The sequence below is a fragment of the Chiroxiphia lanceolata genome, chromosome 16, assembly GCF_009829145.1.
Source record: "Chiroxiphia lanceolata isolate bChiLan1 chromosome 16, bChiLan1.pri, whole genome shotgun sequence".
Taxonomy (NCBI): Eukaryota; Metazoa; Chordata; class Aves; order Passeriformes; family Pipridae; genus Chiroxiphia; species Chiroxiphia lanceolata.
In genome coordinates this window covers 117,670-135,269 of record NC_045652.1, presented here as the reverse complement: position 1 = coordinate 135,269, position 17,600 = coordinate 117,670, and the positions used below count along the sequence as shown (strand labels likewise).

Below are 17,600 nucleotides of genomic sequence, written 5' to 3'. Positions count from 1 at the left end.
TGATCATTCAGACCCAAACCATTCAATGATTCTATGATTCAGGTTTAGGATAACCAACTATGTTTGCTTTGGAAATTAAAGAACAGGGGGTCTGTGATGAAGACAGAAATGCTGCCTTGTTAGCAGTAAGTGTTGTATGCAGAAGTTGAAATGGGATTATCAAACCAAGTCCCAGCACTGCAAAAGGGTTTTAAATGCAACTAATTGTCTTTTGCAAGATGAAGTGTCACTGCAGAGCACAGTTATTATTAGAGAATCTAGCTGTTAAAATCACAAGAGGAGGGGAAAGTGAGAGGTAGTGGAATGAGCTGTTGAGCGTTTAGTGGTACATGACAAAGTAAAGAGAGGATGAGAAAGTAAAGGTTTACCCAGTCCAGGAAGATGTGATTGCCTGGGATCCACGTCCGGAAAGCTGGGGGTAGCTGAGCCGTGTGGTTGCAGTCGTACCACAATTTACCTTCCCTTGGGTTTCTTTTTTTTTTCCCTGTCCTGTATGTAGAGTCATGCCATCGACAGACATAGCAGGTCCTGTCCTTACTATTTCATGCCTTTTGACATTGAAATGGCTGAATCATTGTTAATTTTTTTTGAACAAAATTTTGATTTTGTTGGTTTCAGTCACTGATTGATCCTTTTTCACTTCCTTTTTCCCTTGTCTCTCTGTGCTTCGCTGGACATGGCGCGTAGGGGAGTTCTCAGGTGTGTATCTCCTGCTCAGTTCCCTTTCTTGTTTCTTTTCTCCTGGTTGAGGTTGGATGATGTGGTATACACGTGTGATACTCCCCTGCTCTTGTCCAAACACAGTTGGCTTTGCAGACTTCTCCCACCTCGCCTTGCTTTGTTGCTTCACACTGGTGGGTCCCCACGGAGGTCCCTGCTCTGCTCACACTCCTACTGCCTTTCAACCTGCTCTCCTAGCGTGGCTATGGGCAGGTTTGCTCCACAGTGTCACAATGACCTGTCACTCGAGGTCTCGGGGCTCAAATGGCTTTTTTTTTTCTGCCAGGAGGGGTGCTTGTAGCAGAAGTTGGGTGGGGAGAGGCTGAGTGAAGGTCCCATTGTCCTCTCCTCCTCACTGCGCTGTGAGGAGTCCCTCCCTATGCCAATCGCTGTAGAGGTTACCTGGTGAATACCAGCCCTCTTAGGTATAGTGCAGCGACATTAAAGACGCTTTCTTGATGGGTTAGAGTGGCAAAGCTTCTGTTTTTCTGGCAGGAGTTGGGTGATGGCTCATCTGTCACTGATAGCTCTGTCCTTTGTTTGGAGAAGGTGCTTGCTGCCCTAGGGCCATCCTCTGCACTGTCCTGTAAAACACACTTGGGCCCTTATGTGATTTCAGTTGATGTCAAGGGGAGCTCTCTTGATTTCAGTGTAAACTGGGTGAAGTTTTCCCTGTGGTGACTTGGCAGCTGCAGTGGTGTGATGAGGTGTGCAATGAGCTTTGCCCCATCCCTGTGCCCGGCACTGCTCTGTGAGGGCTCTGTGATGGTACAAAGAAAGGGACAGCATCATCCTTTCTTTTCATTCAAACTGCTTTTACCGTAAGCCGCTTTTTTTCTGGACATTCCTCAGAAAACCTCCCACTGAAGTGGAGTTGGAGTTTGTTGCAGTGTGGAGGTGGATTTGGGCCTTTTTAGGCCAGATTAAAGCTTTGATACTCACCCTCTTTTAGTTTTCCTCCCTACCACTGTCCTTCCCTCACCCTGTTCATAATGTCTGTTGACCTGCCTTTATTGTGGTGATGGGAAACTCAAGGATGTGTCATACAGGGGAAATGATGAAGATGGAATAAGCAGATGAGGTCATCTCAAGCTCGTCCTGACATCTGTTGCAATACGACATGGGGTGATGGTTTTAAACCAGAAGTGGGGAGATTTAGATTAGATATAAGGAAGAATTTTTTTACAATGAGGGTGGTGAGGCCCTGGCACAGGTTGCCCAGAAAAGCTGTGGCTGCCCTATCCCTGGAATTGTTCAAGGCCAGGTTGGACAGGGCTTGGAGCAGCCTGGGATAGTGAAAGGTGTCCCTGCCCAAGGCAGGGGGTTGCAATGAGGTGGTCTTTAAGGTCCCTTCCAGCCCAGACCATTCTGTGATGCTCTCAGGTGGAAGTCCCTGTTAGGTCAGGCTGCAGTAGAACAAGATTACTTTCTCACGTGTGCTGGCACCACACATTGTACACGTGCTGATGAGCTGCTCTGTTTGCTGTTTACAAACTGGTACTTAATGGCTGCTTTTTTTTCTCTTCCTTTCTTCCCCTTTGTCCCCATCTCTTTCTGTTCCCTTTCTCGTATGGGATGGCTCTCATAGTGCGGGATGATTTCTTTGGTAAGGCGAAGGCCTTTTTCTTTTTTATTTTTGTTCTTTCTTTTTTTTTTAACATGCATTTTTTCCAAATTCCTTCCATTCACTCACCATCCCTCCATATGTCTTGCATTACCTTGGTTTGGTTTTTGTGGTGGTGGCATCACCTCTCCAAGAAGCAGGATGCAGCTGCTCTGTAGAGGTGGTTGGGGATTCTCCTCTGTGTCATGTAGTTGATTATCCGCTTTGATGCTTCACACTGTTTGCCTGGCTGTGGGAGGAGGATGGTGTAGGATGAGCTCTGTTACACAGGGCTCTGCCCAGATCTCTCTTCCCTTTGCTCCACACCACAAAGGGTGAAGAGTCCTTATAGTCACTCCACACTGGGTTTTCTTCCCATGAGCAGGGCTGTCCCACTACAGCCTGCACAAGGAAGGTTATCTCGCAGTGCCCATTTCACAGCTCTGGGAGGCTTCATCCAGTTCTTTATTGCCAGACCAGCCTTTCATACCTCTGGCTGGTTAAAGCATTGGGTTGTCACTGTGTCACAACCGAGTAAGGTAGAAGCTACGATGAGGATACTGATGGAACGCTGTGTTCTGGCATGATAGCTCATCCTCTTTCCCAGAATTCCTTTCTTTCCCAAAAACAGCTGCAGAGAGGGATGTATGACTCAAGAATGGGAAGGAAGATGATTTAATCCAAAAAGATGGGGATGATCTATTTCCCTTGATGTCCCTCAGCACCTGTAATGTCCTTGTGCCAATTTAATGCCTTACAGGCTAAATATTTTTTTGATTGTTTGTAGAGTCACTTAAAATTAGCAAGAAAATAGTGTAATAAACAGATGACTTCTGAGTCTTCTGACCAATAAGCAGCATACCACAATAAAATGGGCTATAGATCCTTCACCTTACCAACCCAAAATACTCTGCAGTTTGCACTGCAGTTAGTGTTTCCCACTTTTGTGCTGTTGGAATATTCTTTGACACAGCATCCAAAGAACACATTGCCTGAAACATCAAAGTGATTAATTATCTGTCTACTAATTTTTCAAAAGTTCTTTGAAAATGCTACTTCTTACTCATTCTTGCTGGGAATTTGCTTTTGCCATCATAAATTCATCCCATTTAACTGTGGGAAGAGGATCTGTATGTTGGAGTGTTGTGACGTGTTCTCACTTCTCATGTGCTGCCATGTTCCTCTAACTTTCATTTACTTAAAATTTGTGGGTTTTTAAATTTTCTCGCAAATACTAATTAATTGGCAAATGAAGTATCATGAAAACTGTTGATGTCTTTGCTATGAAGGAAGAGGTAGTTCAGAGGGCAGGACAAGGAGCACTGCAGCACAAACACTGATGATGGGGGAGACTTCCTCATGCTCTGGGACCCGTGGTGAGATACGAGCTGCACCGCTCAGCACTGTCCCCCAACAGGGAGAGGCCTCTTTGCCTTCAGCTCTCAGGTGGCCTCTATCCCCCTCTGTAAGGCAGAAGCTGACCCTGGGACTCAGCAACCCAGATATGCTTTTGGTCCCTAAACTCCTTTGGTTTTATGAACTACAGAATTTGGCCTTCACTCTTAGCCCCAGATTTGTCAATGTTCTTGTAACCCAGTCTGCAGATTGCAGCTGTATGTGGGTGCCCAAGGGCAAGTGCAGAGTGTCTGGTGTAGGTGTTGAGTGTGGATCTGAAGTGATGGGACTGAGACTTCACATTTTAAACATCTGTGAGAAAACTGTTCAAGGTAGATAGAGCAAGGGACAAGCTGCAGTCCTATTAAAACTGCTCTAGCAGAAGGCTGGTAATGGGAAGCCTTTCATGTGCATGAAAACTGGTCACAGTCACGATCCCAAATCTGTACTGAGAAACAGAAAATTTGGCTAATACTAGGAAAGGAAAAAAATCACTGGTGTGCAGATCAGGACAGCAACTTGGGCAGTGTTCTGCTGTCCTTTGTGAAAAACCCATAAACTCTACCTTCTTTCTCTGAGGAATGATAAAAAACGTTTGCTATAGCTGATGGCTGAACCAGGAGTTACCACCTTGACTGCCCTGATTGGTGTTAGGGAAGCTCTCCCCTCTGTCCCTCTCAAGGAGGTCTGTGAAGGTCAGGATGAGAAACTAGTTCTGAATTTGGGCTCTTTACAGGACACATGGGTGTCTTTGCTGGTATTGTTTGGTCATTCAGTGAGAGACACTCCACTCTCCACACAGAACACAGGAGCCTAGGGAAGCCTAACAAAGGTGATTTCTCTTCCTCAAGCATGAGTCAGGCAGTGCTACAAAAGCTTCATGTTTCTAAGAGAGCAGATGAAAACTGCCTGGCCTTTCTTTTCAGGAATGGGCAAAGAAGTGGGGAATCTGCTGTTGGAGAACTCGCAGCTGCTGGAGACCAAGTAAGGAACTGTCACATTCTCTGATCTGCCTGCCTGGTTATAAATAAGATGTCACCTTGAAGTAGGTCTTGGCCAGAACTCCTACCTCACAGGGGCTCGCTTGTTTCTCTGATGGGTTCTCCTGAATACTTGTTCCTTCCGTTGTAGAAGAGGAATTGCTCTCCTGAGCTATTTCCTAACCGTTTCCTTTCTCCAGGCACTTGGGAGAAGCCTCTGGGCATGTGCTGGTAGGGGCTGATGCCATCTGAGATCAATGGCAAGCTTTAAATTAACTTCTGTGGGAATCCAGTTGTGGGTCTGAGCCTCTGTGAGGATGTTTCTGTTCATAAGTTCTTATTTGCAAGGTTTGTTCTTTGAAAAAAAAATTTTGTGAGAGAAGAGTTCTCAAAGATTTCATGGTTGATAGAGGAGAAGCAGACAACGTAATGGAGTTAGTTTTTGAGAAAGGCTGGCAAACGAGCTACTAAGGCTGAAGAGCCAGGAAGGAGAAGACACAGTATTTATTCCCAGGGGAGAGCTGGAACTGTGATAGGAAGTTGCTGATTTTATAATTTTAGATATTTTTGGAGCTGATTGGAAATGCATATTTCTATTGCCATCAACCACAATTATCCACAATTGCAGATGGCAGCAGTTTTGAAAGGCATGTTTCAGACCTTCATTCTGTCAAAAATAGATTTGAACTTTACACAGGTAATAGGTTACCCTACATCTGCCTTCTGCAGTGTTTTGCCATCTTCTGAAGGAGAGTCAGGATACAGGAATGGACAAACCTCATCCTGACCAATTATGGTGATTTCTGTCTTCACAAAATTTAATCTCCCATGAGTTAGAGCTGGACTGAATTGTTAAATGCGCTCATTTCAACTTGTCCTTGTAGTGTCTGTGACTTTAGTTTAAGGTCTGTTTTATGGACAGCTTCTGGTTTGGAGCATTTTTGCTTATTGTGCCTTTCACACCTTTAAGAAATGCTTTGAACGTTGTGAAGAATGATTTGATTGCCAAGGTGGACCAGCTGTCTGGGGAGCAGGAAGTGCTGAAGGGGGAGCTGGAAGCAACAAAGCAGGCCAAAGCCAAAATAGAAACCAGAGTCAAGGAGCTGGAGGAGGAGCTGAAGAGGTGAGTGATTACCCCCCTGCCCCAGGCAGCTGAGAGTGAGGAGTGCTAAACCCACCTCCTCTGTTCATTTGACTCCGTTTCACTCATGGGATTAGCATTGGCATTCCAAGGTACCTTACAGAGTAGGACAAGGCTGATGGTAGGTGGCCGAGATTTTTTTAGCATTGCATTGTTTTTATTGGATTGAAATGGATTATTGAACCTTAGAAAACCAGAATTTTCCTCCCCAGAATTAGGATTCTGCAGCAGCAACTTCAAATCCAGGCTTCCTGGAGCGGAGCTTTAAGGGTTTCAATTTGCAATTAAAAAACAAAAAATAAAAAAAAAAAAAAAAAAAAAAAAAAGGAAATTTCAAAACCAATAGTTTTGAAGGAAACTGCCAAGAGCTTGATCCTTGTAGTATCCAGGGTAGTTCTGAGAGAAGTGAATGCCCATTCATTTACTGAAAGAGCTCATGCAGACTTGCACAAGCAATATTTAAATGCCCGTGTTGATAATTGTTTCATTGCTTGAGAAGAGGCAGAAGAGATTCTAAAGTTCGATACAGGAAGATCCCACTTCTTATTTTCCTCTCACACAAGAGAAACCAAAGCCTGAATGCCCAGCAAAGCCTGGGATGGTTTCACATCCCTATACTAAGGCTGCCTCCCGGGGCTCAGAACAGCACGGTTCCATTGTGGCTGTCTGTGCATGACTCTGCAGGAGCTCAGGGCAGAGGGCAGGATTTGTTCTGCAGCTGAAATCTGGAAGGTTCTGTAGTCTGAGCTCAGATTCACCAAGAATAACACAGGCTGGTCTCTGTATTGTTCAGAATGTCTGAAATGAAAGTAGTCTTGCAAGCAGGCAGATTTTTTAAATGCCTTTTGAGTCTCATAATGTGGGAGTTTAAAGAAATTAAAAGCACTCAAATACTTTAAGTATTTTTTAATCAGGGATTTGGTGTTCTCTTCTTTACCATTTTGGCAAAGGGCTTTTTTCACTGCATTGAATCACACAGAATCACATTGAAACCAGAAGCAGCCCAGAAGAAGCACTTAAGCCAGCATTTTCCCATGTTCTCATCAAACATTTGAACATGAATTATGGTTCAGAAATAGTAAATGGCTGGACCATTCCAGTATTTTGGTGCTCACAGCAAATGTTTGAAAGAAGCGGGGTGATGTTGGTGAGGCTGTTCGGAGACTCACGCTGCAAGAGGGAGGGAAAATACCAGAGAAGCATCTCATAATTTGTACATCTGGTACATGTGGTTTGAGATCTCTCCCTTGTGATGGATATAGCCAGACCTTCCCATAGCTGGTTCTCTTCCTAAACTTCCTCTGGGCCAGCCGTGGTGTCACTTGCTGGTTTGATCCCTTTCTTCCTGTTTCCTAGAGTGAAATCCGAAGCCATCGTTGCCCGACGAGAGCCCAAAGAGGAGGTGGAGGATGTAAGCAGCTATCTCTGTACAGAATTGGTATATGACATTACTAAAATGCCTGCGGGGAAAGGGGGTTGATATACTTACCTATGTTGCTTCATATGTATGTCCTGAGATGCAGATTGATGTGCCTTTGTTAGTGATGAGGGCAAGGTTGGTGAACAAGTTGTGGCTGATGACCATGAAATACATCTTCATACAAGTTCCAAAGCAGAACGTGGCCCAGCAGAGCAGCCGACCCAGTGGCAGTAGCACTGTGCAGCATGTGGCCTCTGCAGCCCGATGCCAGAGCAGTGCCCTGCTCAGCACCGTACCACGGTATCTGCTTCTCCTAACTTGGAATTAAACTCTAGTGTGCAGTGGGGTTCCGCTCAGGTGTTAACAACTATCAGGCTTCTCCAGAAGAACCTGTCCTCATGCTGGCAGTGGAGCTGTAGCCGTGAGGACGTGGTGCAGTGAAGTCCAGGTTATACAGCCAGCCTTGCAGCAATGACTGCCACCTTGTCTTAGTGCTGCGGCACCGTTTGCTTGTTAATTCTTTTCCAAAAGCCAGTATTGCCTGATACAGATTCATGGGCTGTTCTTCTAGCATAGCTCTTCAAACTGTTTTGACTGGGATAGAGGCTTTCAACAAAGACCAACTGTGGCCGAAAAAAAAAGGCAAACCAAGCAGTAGCAGAGATTTTCCTTGTAGGTGTCCCCGCTGGGACAGGGAATTCGATACAGTGCTTGTCAGTGTTACTGTGTTCTTACTTGTATGACCTTATCAGAGGAGGTTCAGTTCTAAGCCTAAATCTCTTGACTTAATTGGGGTGAACTTGGTCTGTTGAGAATTTAGGCAGATGGGAACATATTCAAGTTGTGCTGGTGAGCTGCTGAAGAGAGCTGGTTGTTTTTTCAGCTGAACTGACAGAAGGTCTGTTTTTTTATTTAAATTTAAAAAATAATTGATAAATTCCTTTTCATTTATACAGTTCTTGTTTTGACCGGTCATAGAGGTTTGATTCAAAGTTCAAGGAGGGTGGAGATGGAATTGGTTAATTTAATTAGTTAATAATGAATTGGTAATGAGAGCTGTTCTAGCTCTCTGCAGCACTCACCAGCCAGGCTGAGCTTGGAATTGCCACAGTCTAGCACAACCCACTGCCACTCCTAGTAATGAGTTCCCAAAATCCTTGCAGTCCTTTTTCTGGGCAGATATTTTTCCCAATTTAGCCACGTTGTTCTTATTTTCCACTCCTCAAAAGAGACAGACAGAATCTCACTCCTGTTTTTGCCAACCCAAAGCCACCTGTGTCCTCATTGGAAGGTCAGGTTGTGTCACCAAAGACGAAAAGGCCTTTCCTTAGTTTCCTGTGTCCTACCTTTATCCATCTGTACTAACAGAATACCTCCTCTTCCAGTCCTCCTGAGGGGACAGATGGCATTATGTGGTGCTCCCTGCTGCTTGTGACTGGCTTTGCTAATGGATTAAAACTTTGGTTTCCAAACTTGTGGACCAACGGACCACTGTCAATTCTCATCACTCCTTGTAGACTCTGAAGCAACCGTGCTGGCAATAGTCCGGGGGCGGGACGTGTGTGTGTGTGTGTGTGTATGTGTGTGGGGGTGGCCATGTGCTCAAGCTGGTAGTGATGCTCATTCTAATTTCCATGGTTTTGCAGAACACCCAGAGGTCTGTGGACCGTAGTTTGGAGCTCACTGTCCGGAACTAGCACCTTATATGGGGAAATTGGGTGGTAATTAGGCAGGACAGGAGGAGAACTAACAAATATGTGTCTGTCTCCTGACTTGCCCTCTACTAACCTCAATCCCATTCCATCTTTTGTTGGCTGAAGCAGTGCTCCTCCCCTCTACAGGACAGCATTCCCATTGCCCAGCGCCGGCGCTTCACCCGCGTGGAGATGGCCCGAGTGCTGATGGAGCGCAACCAGTACAAGGAGAGGCTGATGGAGCTCCAGGAGGCTGTCAGGTGGACAGAGATGATCAGGTGAGGCTGGCTGTTGGAGAGTTTCCCTGTGTAGGACAGAACTTGGCCATGTTTGACCTTGTGTCAATGTAACCCCTATCAACATAGGGGTTGAGAAGTGCTGGAAGTTTTCCAAACTGTAGATGTTTCTCTTCTAATACCCAATTCTTTCTCTCTTGTTCCTGAACCTGGGCTGCAAATCTCATGTTTTGGAGACCATTATTTAGAGGCACTGGGCAGTTGTTTGTCTTGCTTGTTTCTTATGTGCTAATTAAGACGGGAGAAGCTCTAGGGAGGAGTATTGCTTCTAACTGGTGAATTCTAAAGGCTTGGCTTGAAGTGACTGTAATGCTGGGGTCTGCAGTTCCCAGACTGTCTCTGGCAGTGACAGTGTTACAGGGAATTGATAAAGCTTCACATTGAACACACTTGCACTTCATGTCAACATTGAAACTTAAAGTGTTTGGGTGTGCTTGCATTGAAGGCCATTGCATGTCCCTTTCTCTGGTCTGACTTTTGACATGGCTTCCTTGATGGAAATGACCTGCTGCTTGGCAGAAGCTTGTGTAAAGATGCTGAAATTACTTGCTTTGGACTGTGTTTGTCCTTAGAGCTTCCCGTGAGCACCCGTCCGTCCAGGAGAAGAAGAATCCACCAATTTGGCAGTTGTAAGTTCTTTGCTGGTTTGTGCAAGATTAAGAAAAGGGGGAGTATTGCCATTTCTACTTTAGACAGCAACTTACTGGACCTTGACATTAATGAAATGTCAGATGAAAGTGTTGTTAGGTGAATCCTTTTGCCTTCAAGGGCTTCCTTTGTCCTTAGTGAGATTAAAATGAGATCTGAACATCCGCATTGCTTTTGTTTTACAAGCTGAAAAAGTTCATGAATGTCCTGGAATGAAAACGTTCATGCGCTCACAGTAAGTTGTAATAAAGGGCTGTTTTCAGAAGGTGTCTGTTTCTGGAAGCTAAAAGTGCCTTATGCCAATCAAACCAAGGATGTAGCTCTGGGTTTGAAGTAGGGCAGTTTTTGTGATAGGCTTACAGCCCCTGATCCTGCACCTCTTGCTTCCCCTTTTGTGTATCTGTGGTGTCTGTCTCCCCAGGCACCTTTTCTCTTACTTGTTGGCCTTTTTCTGTCCCCAGCTTCAGCCGTCTGTTCAGCTCTTCCTCCAGTCCCCCCCCAACAAAGAGGACCTACCCCTCTGTGAATATCCACTACAAGTCTCCCACCACAGCGGGGTTCAGCCAGCGGCGCAGCCACACCATGTGCCAGATCTCCTCCGGCAGCCGCACCCTCGAGTTCTTCCCTGACGAGTGAGTCACGGGCTGCGTGCCAAGCCAGGTCCCCCTGCAGCTCTTCCTAAAATAAGCTGGTTTCCACTTTAGAAACTGTGTGATGTTAGTATGTCTCTGTCCCTTGGGGTTTATCTCCTGGAGCTTTCACTCATCAGTTACTGTGTGGATGGACTCAGCAAATCTTGTCCTCCCAAACATATTGTGGCCATGGATTTCCAGACCATGATGGATCATCTCGGTAGGGACCACTGCAGCTCGAGTTGACCTCAGCCAACTCAGTTCCACACTCATATTTGCCGACTGGGATGGAATGAAGTTAGGCTTTTTGTGGTGGAGTGTGATGGCAGCACTGGGACAAAGGGATGGAATGTCTGCCCGACACTTTTGACAAGGAGTTAAGTGAAGACAAAAGTTCTCTCCACAGCACATTTAAGTTACGATATTAGGTTTTAGTCTTAACCATGCTAAAAATGAACCTCTAGGATTGCTACTGCAGAGTCTTACACAATTCTTTGTGTCTCTGACATGAAGAGAGAAAACTCTTCTGTGCTTTACTGACTTCACGATACGTTCTGCCATTTGCGAGGTTGTGTGGTTTGACATGTGGAGTGTTTTTTTTGAAGAACTTTGCAGAATGTGGTGGTAAAGTAGGATAACTTCTGCAATAAGAAGGATTTGTTGAGGAGACACTGGCTCAGGAGAAGAGCGATTGTTTTAAAAGGATAAATTTGTCCCTTGTAGATACCCACTGCCTTTATTCTGTCTTTTTCTCTGATGACATCTCAGAGTCATGCTGTGGTATCTGAGTGCTTCCCAGCAGTGCGTTACACAGTGGGACTGCACACTGTCAGAGCTGCTTGTGCTCTCCTTCTCACCCTGTGGGAGGAAGCATGAGCAGCGAAGTGTTTTGTTTCAGCAAGATGTTGGGTTTGTTTTAAGTAAATATGTCATTTTGTGTGTGTGAGTAGGGAGTTTTGGTTTGGATTTGATTGTTCTGCTGATGTTGATTGTGTCTCATAATGATACTTTAAAAACCTGTTGAGAGCTGGAGCTGACACTCAAACAACCTTTGTTTATATTAAAACATGTCTAAAAGCTCACAGATCAATTTTTGGTTTAACCTTTGCTAGTGCAAAGCTAGAGTTGTTCTGTTGGAACCAACAGTAAGTGCACATTTTCCTTGTCAGCACAGAAAGCCTAAAAATGGACAGAAAAATCCACAGTTTGCTATAAATGAGGAGGGGAAGAACTCAAAATGCCTTCCTGGTGGAAACATTAATCAGTAAATTTTAACAGCTCAGCAAAAATTGGTGTGATCTCTTAGATTTGTAGGTTTTAGGGAAGGGTGATTACCTGTTTCTGAAAGGCTCTTGGAACATTTTAAGTGGTGATGACAGTGACTTGGCCTGCCACATTGCTCAGGTGATAGAGAGATTACAGCTGCCTGTGTCTGCTCCTCCACAAAGTTTTTCTCTCTCTGATTCCCTGCATCTGTTTTCACAGCTGGATTTGGTTTGCTCTGTGTGCCCTCTCCTGTTCTGGCCACCCTCCCTTCACCCTCAGCTCCTGTCTTTAACCACTGATTAAGAGGTAATGCTGTGCTTCTCTCCTCAGTGACTGCACGTCCTCGGCACGCCGGGAGCAGAAGCGGGAGCAGTACCGGCAGGTCCGGGAGCACGTGCGGAATGACGACGGGCGGTTGCAGGCCTGTGGCTGGAGCCTCCCAGCCAAGTACAAGCAGGTAGGGACCACACTCTGGACAGGCTGAGGGGAGGTGCCCTTAGTCATTAGCTAATGACCTCAGTCATTAACTTAGCCTTAGTCATTAACTATTTAATTTAGAGGTACAGTGTACGTGTTTTGTTTGTATAATAGTTGTAGACAGAGATCAAATTAATGTCAATGGAGGAGCATTCCTCTGTATGAAGGTACTGAAAGAACCTACCCTAAACCAAAGTAATTGAGCCTTTTCTGTCCAGAGCCCAGCCCTTTCTTTTTATTTCCTTTGTTATAATTGGGCTTGAACATTAGTTATTTCATTTATACTCTGGGAACTTTAACAATTGTCTGGTATGAAAAACAAATGCTGTTTGCACTCACTTCTCCCCATCAGTAACACAAAATCAAACATTATCAGCCTCATTTGTTGACCTGACATTGTGACTCATTTAACTGGTCAGAGACCCCCTGAAAGGGAAGAGCCTTCCAGCATGACTTGAAAGTGGATGAGGTTCGGGCCGTAGATCATAGAATCATTAAGTTTGGAAAAGACTTGAAGATCATCAAGCCCAACCATCATGATGGAAGGCAGTGCCAGTTGTCCTGACTCTTTGCAGGCGCATCCTTTCTCCATCAGCAGGGCCATATGTAGCCTCTGTTGGGGCACTAATGATGGTGAAATGGTCTCTTGGGTGGGCTGCTCCCCTCCCCATAGGGACTCTGTTTCCCACAAGATGTGATAGGAAGCCTCAGTAGCAACCACCTCTGATCAGTTCTGCCACTGATTACATCTCTCTTGCATATCCTGGTATTTGCAGCTTTATACTGTCGTTTTTCATCTTCTCTCCCCCCAGCTGAGTCCCAATGGTGGTCAGGAAGACACTCGCATGAAAAACGTCCCTGTGCCTGTGTATTGTCGCCCACTAGTAGAGAAGGACCCAACCATGAAGGTATGTTGCCTCTGCTTACCAGGCAGTCAGAAGGGGATATGAAATTAGCAAAAGAATTTGGGTCACTAGACCTGCAATTTCTACAACAGTCCTACTTTTTTGACATTAGATATTGCAAAGTCTGTCTTCTGCTTCCTCTTCTTGAATGGTGGTTTCTAGTGGATGTAGGAAAAAGTATTTTAAGGACACAATTCTCATCTCATTCTGGTTGGCAGATTCACTGGTAACAGGACAGTATTATCTGGAGCAGATCTTTGTGAAGCTGTGTCTATCAGTACTAGAATGTTTTGAGTAGAATGGCAGTTGGGAATAGGTGGTCATCTCTGCAAGTACCACAGACAGTTACCTGAAGTAACTGTTTGTTTTGAAATAGCCAGTTTGTCAGTACTTCATTCAGAGATGATTTTTAGAAATCATCCTGAGGATTCAGTTGTAAGAATATTCTTACGCTGTTGTTTCTGGAAGGTTGGTGTGATCTTCGGATAACATTCTGTGCAGCATCTTTCCTCTATGGTTTTAGATAAATCCAGTATTTGTTTCTGTAGTCACGTTCCCAGCATTCTCCTAAAAAACTCACTGGAAACAACTCATAGGAGGTTAGCTGGATTTGATTTCAGAAAACAGGCACTGAGTTGCTTCCACTCCACACTGGGTTATGTGGGAGCTAAACCAGCAGATGGTTTTTCACACTTCCCGGGATGGGGCAGCCACAGCTTCTCTGGGCAACCTGTGCCAGGACCTCACCACCCTCACTGGGAAGAATTTGTTCGTAATATCTCATCTAAATCTGCCCACTGTCAGTTTGAACCCATTAAACATCTGCCACGTCCTGGCTTGCTTTGCTGCAGTGACTTAGGAACCCCGGAGTTGGAAAAACCGAGGACACTGCAGAAGCCTGCTTTCAGTTACATACCTGATTTATTATTTTCTTTAACTCTTTTAGTCACATCTGTTAAAAGGAGTGTGATTTTGCGGGGCTCAGAGATCCTCTATCTTACCCTCCTTTAAATCGGACTGTTTCTATTAGAAATCAGTAAGAACTGGCGTTTCCAATTAAATGTTTTAGATATTTGACATTTGACAGTCTCCACAAAGATGCCTAATTCAAAGAGGACCCTGGACCCTGCAGAATTCTTAGTTGAGATTCCTGTTTCTGTCCCTTAGCTGTGGTGTGCAGCTGGAGTCAATCTCTCAGGATGGAGACTTTTGGAACCGGAGCCTGGGAATGGGCAGAAATTGGATCCTGGGCGTGATCCCCTCACCTGTGATAGGGAAGAGGAAGGCGAGAACAACAAAAGTAACCATACATCTCCTGAGAAGAAAAAGGTCAGAAAAGAAAATGGTGGTTTTTTTCCTCTGATGTTTTTTCTCATTCCATCCCCTGCCATGACGCCTGGCTCTCGGTACTTCATCATAAAATGCTCTTTGTACTGTGCCATAAAATGCTCTGACTTGTACTTGTGGGGCAGGGCTGTGGTCTTCTGGCTCCTCTGTAACTTTCTGTGTGATTTGGGACAAATAATCCAAGATTAAAGTTTTTCCAGCTTCTGCTTTTGAACATTTGGAGTTTTGAAAAAAATCGTAGTAATAAGTGCTTGGTGAGGTTGCCAGGAAGATTATGGAGTCCTCATCATTGTAAATTAAAAAAAGAAAAATAGATTCAGGCAAAGCTGTGTTAAAAGAACAGAGTCTGTGAGTCCATTTGGGCCAGAAGTTGAAGTTCTCGAGATTTAATCCAGTTCTGGTTTTTAATAGTCTTAAATTATTTTTCATTCTTTTATTTTTTAAAGAAGCAAGCTGTAATTTGCAGATAATAATTCAGATCTGTGGTTTGTGGGATTTTTTTCCACAGCTGTCTTACACTGCTGCCCTATACTCTTCTGAGACCAGCTTGCTTAAGATGATCAGTTGGGTGCATCCCAGCCTCATGGTGTTCTGGCTGAAAGAATATTCAGCGACGTATTAGTCAGACATCTCAACGGAGAAATTAGTGGCCAAATTCCTCTTACCCTGAGGAGCCAGACAGGCTCTTTGTCCAGTGCTCTGGGTACTAGTGCAGCAATATGAATGAAATTAGATTAGTAAAAATTAAAATATAAATTAATATACAAATATATAAAACAGAAAATAAATTTACTATAGAATTGAATATATAATTTAATATAAATTACACCATGTGTAAATGTTGCCAAAGCACTGCTGAGGCTCAGGCTGATCCAGGAGGAGCGCTGATTGGGCCCATGTGTTTGCTGTCCCAAAGGCAAAGGAGCTCCATGAGATGGACGCCACATCCAGCCGTGTCTGGATCCTCACTAGCACCCTGTCCACCAGTAAAGTTGTGATCATTGATGCCAACCAGCCCGGCACTGTGGTGGACCAGTTCACTGTCTGCAACGCCCACGTGCTCTGCATTTCCAGCATCCCCGGTGAGTGGGGCCCAAGCTGGGGTCTGCACTGGGTCACCTGCCTGCCCCACTGAGGAGTGCAGATGTCCTCATTTGGGAATTAATCCTTGGGCTCTGTTGTGTCCTCCAAACACCATAACCCAGATCTTGCCTTCCTGTTGTGGAGATCCCTCCCTGTTGAGTGTTCAGTAAGTTGCTCCTTTGGCACAAACAAAAGATGGGTTTTTGGGAACAGGAGTGAGCCTTGCCCAAGTTTGGGGGGGGCTCTGTACCTGCCCTGGATGCTGATGCTAGGGATGAGGGGATCTGCCATGGTGCTGATGGAAGCTGTGTGTCCTCTCAGGTGGTGAACCCCAAGTGTCAGCATCTCCCATCATTAGGGTGACCTCAGGAGGGCAGCTCCATTAAATGAGCAGTGACAGCTTGGTTTATGTGAGAATCTGTTCTTTGCCCTTCAGCGGCCAGTGAGAGTGACTATCCCCCGGGCGAGATCTTCCTGGAGGGGGATGTGAATCCTGAGGAGTCGGCTGGAGCAGACGGCGTCTTGGCAGGGATCACACTGGTGGGCTGTGCGACCCGCTGCAATGTGCCACGAAGCAACTGTTCCTCGCGTGGGGACACACCTGTGCTGGACAAGGGACAGAGTGAGTTTTGGGACATAAAATTTAGTGACAGTTCAATTACAGCTAGTCTTGTATGAGCCCATGGTGTTAGAGCCACATCCTTCTGTCCCTAAGTTAAACACTTGAGAGGCCTCCAGAAGTTTCTTAATGTGGTACGGGAGGAACAAAGGCTCTTTTGGTACATTTCTCCTCTGAGCCCTCCTTTTCTCTCTGATCCACATCCTGCAGCCCTGGCTGTGGGGGTCTCACAGCAGAGTATTTTGGACAGGTGAGATGTTTGCCCTGCTACAGTTGCTGCTATTCTCATTGCTTTCTCCCCTGAGCCTTAGGAAGCCAGTTAAGCTCATATACAAATCACACTGCTGCCCTTGCTGACTCCATACTGCAGTGACAGCCCTGGAGACCTTCTGGTGCTGTGCTAGTCACAGATTGTGCCTCACTTTAAAATAGTCTCTGTTCCCCATCCAGGCAGAAGATGCTGGATGAGCTGCTGTCTGTGGCGCAGGCTCAGGGCTTGGTTGAGTTTAGCAAGGAAGGATAAAGAATTGACTGTAGCCTGGTGTCTATATATAGTTAACTCACCAGCTCATTCTCCAGCACATCTCACACTGTTCCTTGTCCTCCAGGTGAGGTGGCTCCCGTCTGCAATGGCAAGATCAACCAGTCCCAGTCTACTGAGGAGGCAACAGAGGCTACGGAGGTCCCGGAGAGCAGTGCCAGTGAGGCAGAGCCGGCGCAGGCCCGGCCCGGGCCCCTCACCGAGCATGTGTTCACAGACCCTGTCCCGGCACAGGCACCCAGGCAGAACGGGTAGGAGGACTGGGGTCAGAGTGCCGGCTCAGTTACTGATCAGCTCTGTTTTCATAAGCTTTGGGATAAGAGAAGCAGCCTGGTCTTCTGCTAGAGTGTCAGACTTCTATCAGTTTTGTGCCCAAGTAGTGTTACAGATGGGATGATAGGAGGGAAGGAAATGAAATGAAAATAAACATGGCTTAGCCTGGAGCAGACTGTTAAAGTGCGAGTATTTAACCTCTCACTATGAAGGCAGACCTGCGGTTAAGGCAGATCTTCCAAAGAACGTGCCACATTCATGTTCCGGCTGAAGGAACTTTCTGATCTGTGTGTAAAAATGATGATTGATTTATTCTAGTAGTACCTCTGATTTGCTGTAAAAGTAACCAAGAAAGAATATTCAGCACCCAGAAATTCTTAAGACAAACAAGTCTGATGTGAGGGCCTGAGGAGCAGAGTGGACGTCTCGTATACAGATTGTTCCTAAATGCCCAAGTTGCTCTAAGATGTTTCTGTTGAAGTTGGAAATGAACAGAGAAGATACTGTTTGTGTAATAGTCCTTCTAAACATTCAGTGAGGGTCTGTAGATTTGAAGTACT

At 45.4% G+C, this 17,600-nt stretch overlaps 1 protein-coding gene across 36 annotated transcripts in view; it reads left to right on the top strand.

Moving 5' to 3' along the window:
* Positions 1-17,600, top strand: part of MAPK8IP3 (mitogen-activated protein kinase 8 interacting protein 3) — a 71,310-nt gene that overhangs the window by 42,863 nt on the left and 10,847 nt on the right. For 14 of the 36 annotated variants that reach the window (XM_032703610.1, XM_032703592.1, XM_032703609.1 and 11 more), the window contains 14 exons: positions 688-699; positions 2,309-2,326; positions 4,645-4,702; positions 5,669-5,821; positions 7,196-7,277; positions 9,080-9,231; positions 9,822-9,878; positions 10,359-10,529; positions 12,126-12,252; positions 13,085-13,180; positions 14,345-14,506; positions 15,441-15,606; positions 16,044-16,229; positions 16,835-17,018. In XM_032703610.1, the coding sequence (XP_032559501.1) occupies positions 688-699; positions 2,309-2,326; positions 4,645-4,702; positions 5,669-5,821; positions 7,196-7,277; positions 9,080-9,231; positions 9,822-9,878; positions 10,359-10,529; positions 12,126-12,252; positions 13,085-13,180; positions 14,345-14,506; positions 15,441-15,606; positions 16,044-16,229; positions 16,835-17,018 (1,624 nt within the window). The remainder of the gene's footprint in view (positions 1-687; positions 700-2,308; positions 2,327-4,644; positions 4,703-5,668; positions 5,822-7,195; positions 7,278-9,079; positions 9,232-9,821; positions 9,879-10,358; positions 10,530-12,125; positions 12,253-13,084; positions 13,181-14,344; positions 14,507-15,440; positions 15,607-16,043; positions 16,230-16,834; positions 17,019-17,600) is intronic. The other 22 variants (XM_032703587.1, XM_032703612.1, XM_032703598.1 and 19 more) reach the window with 12 other exon arrangements.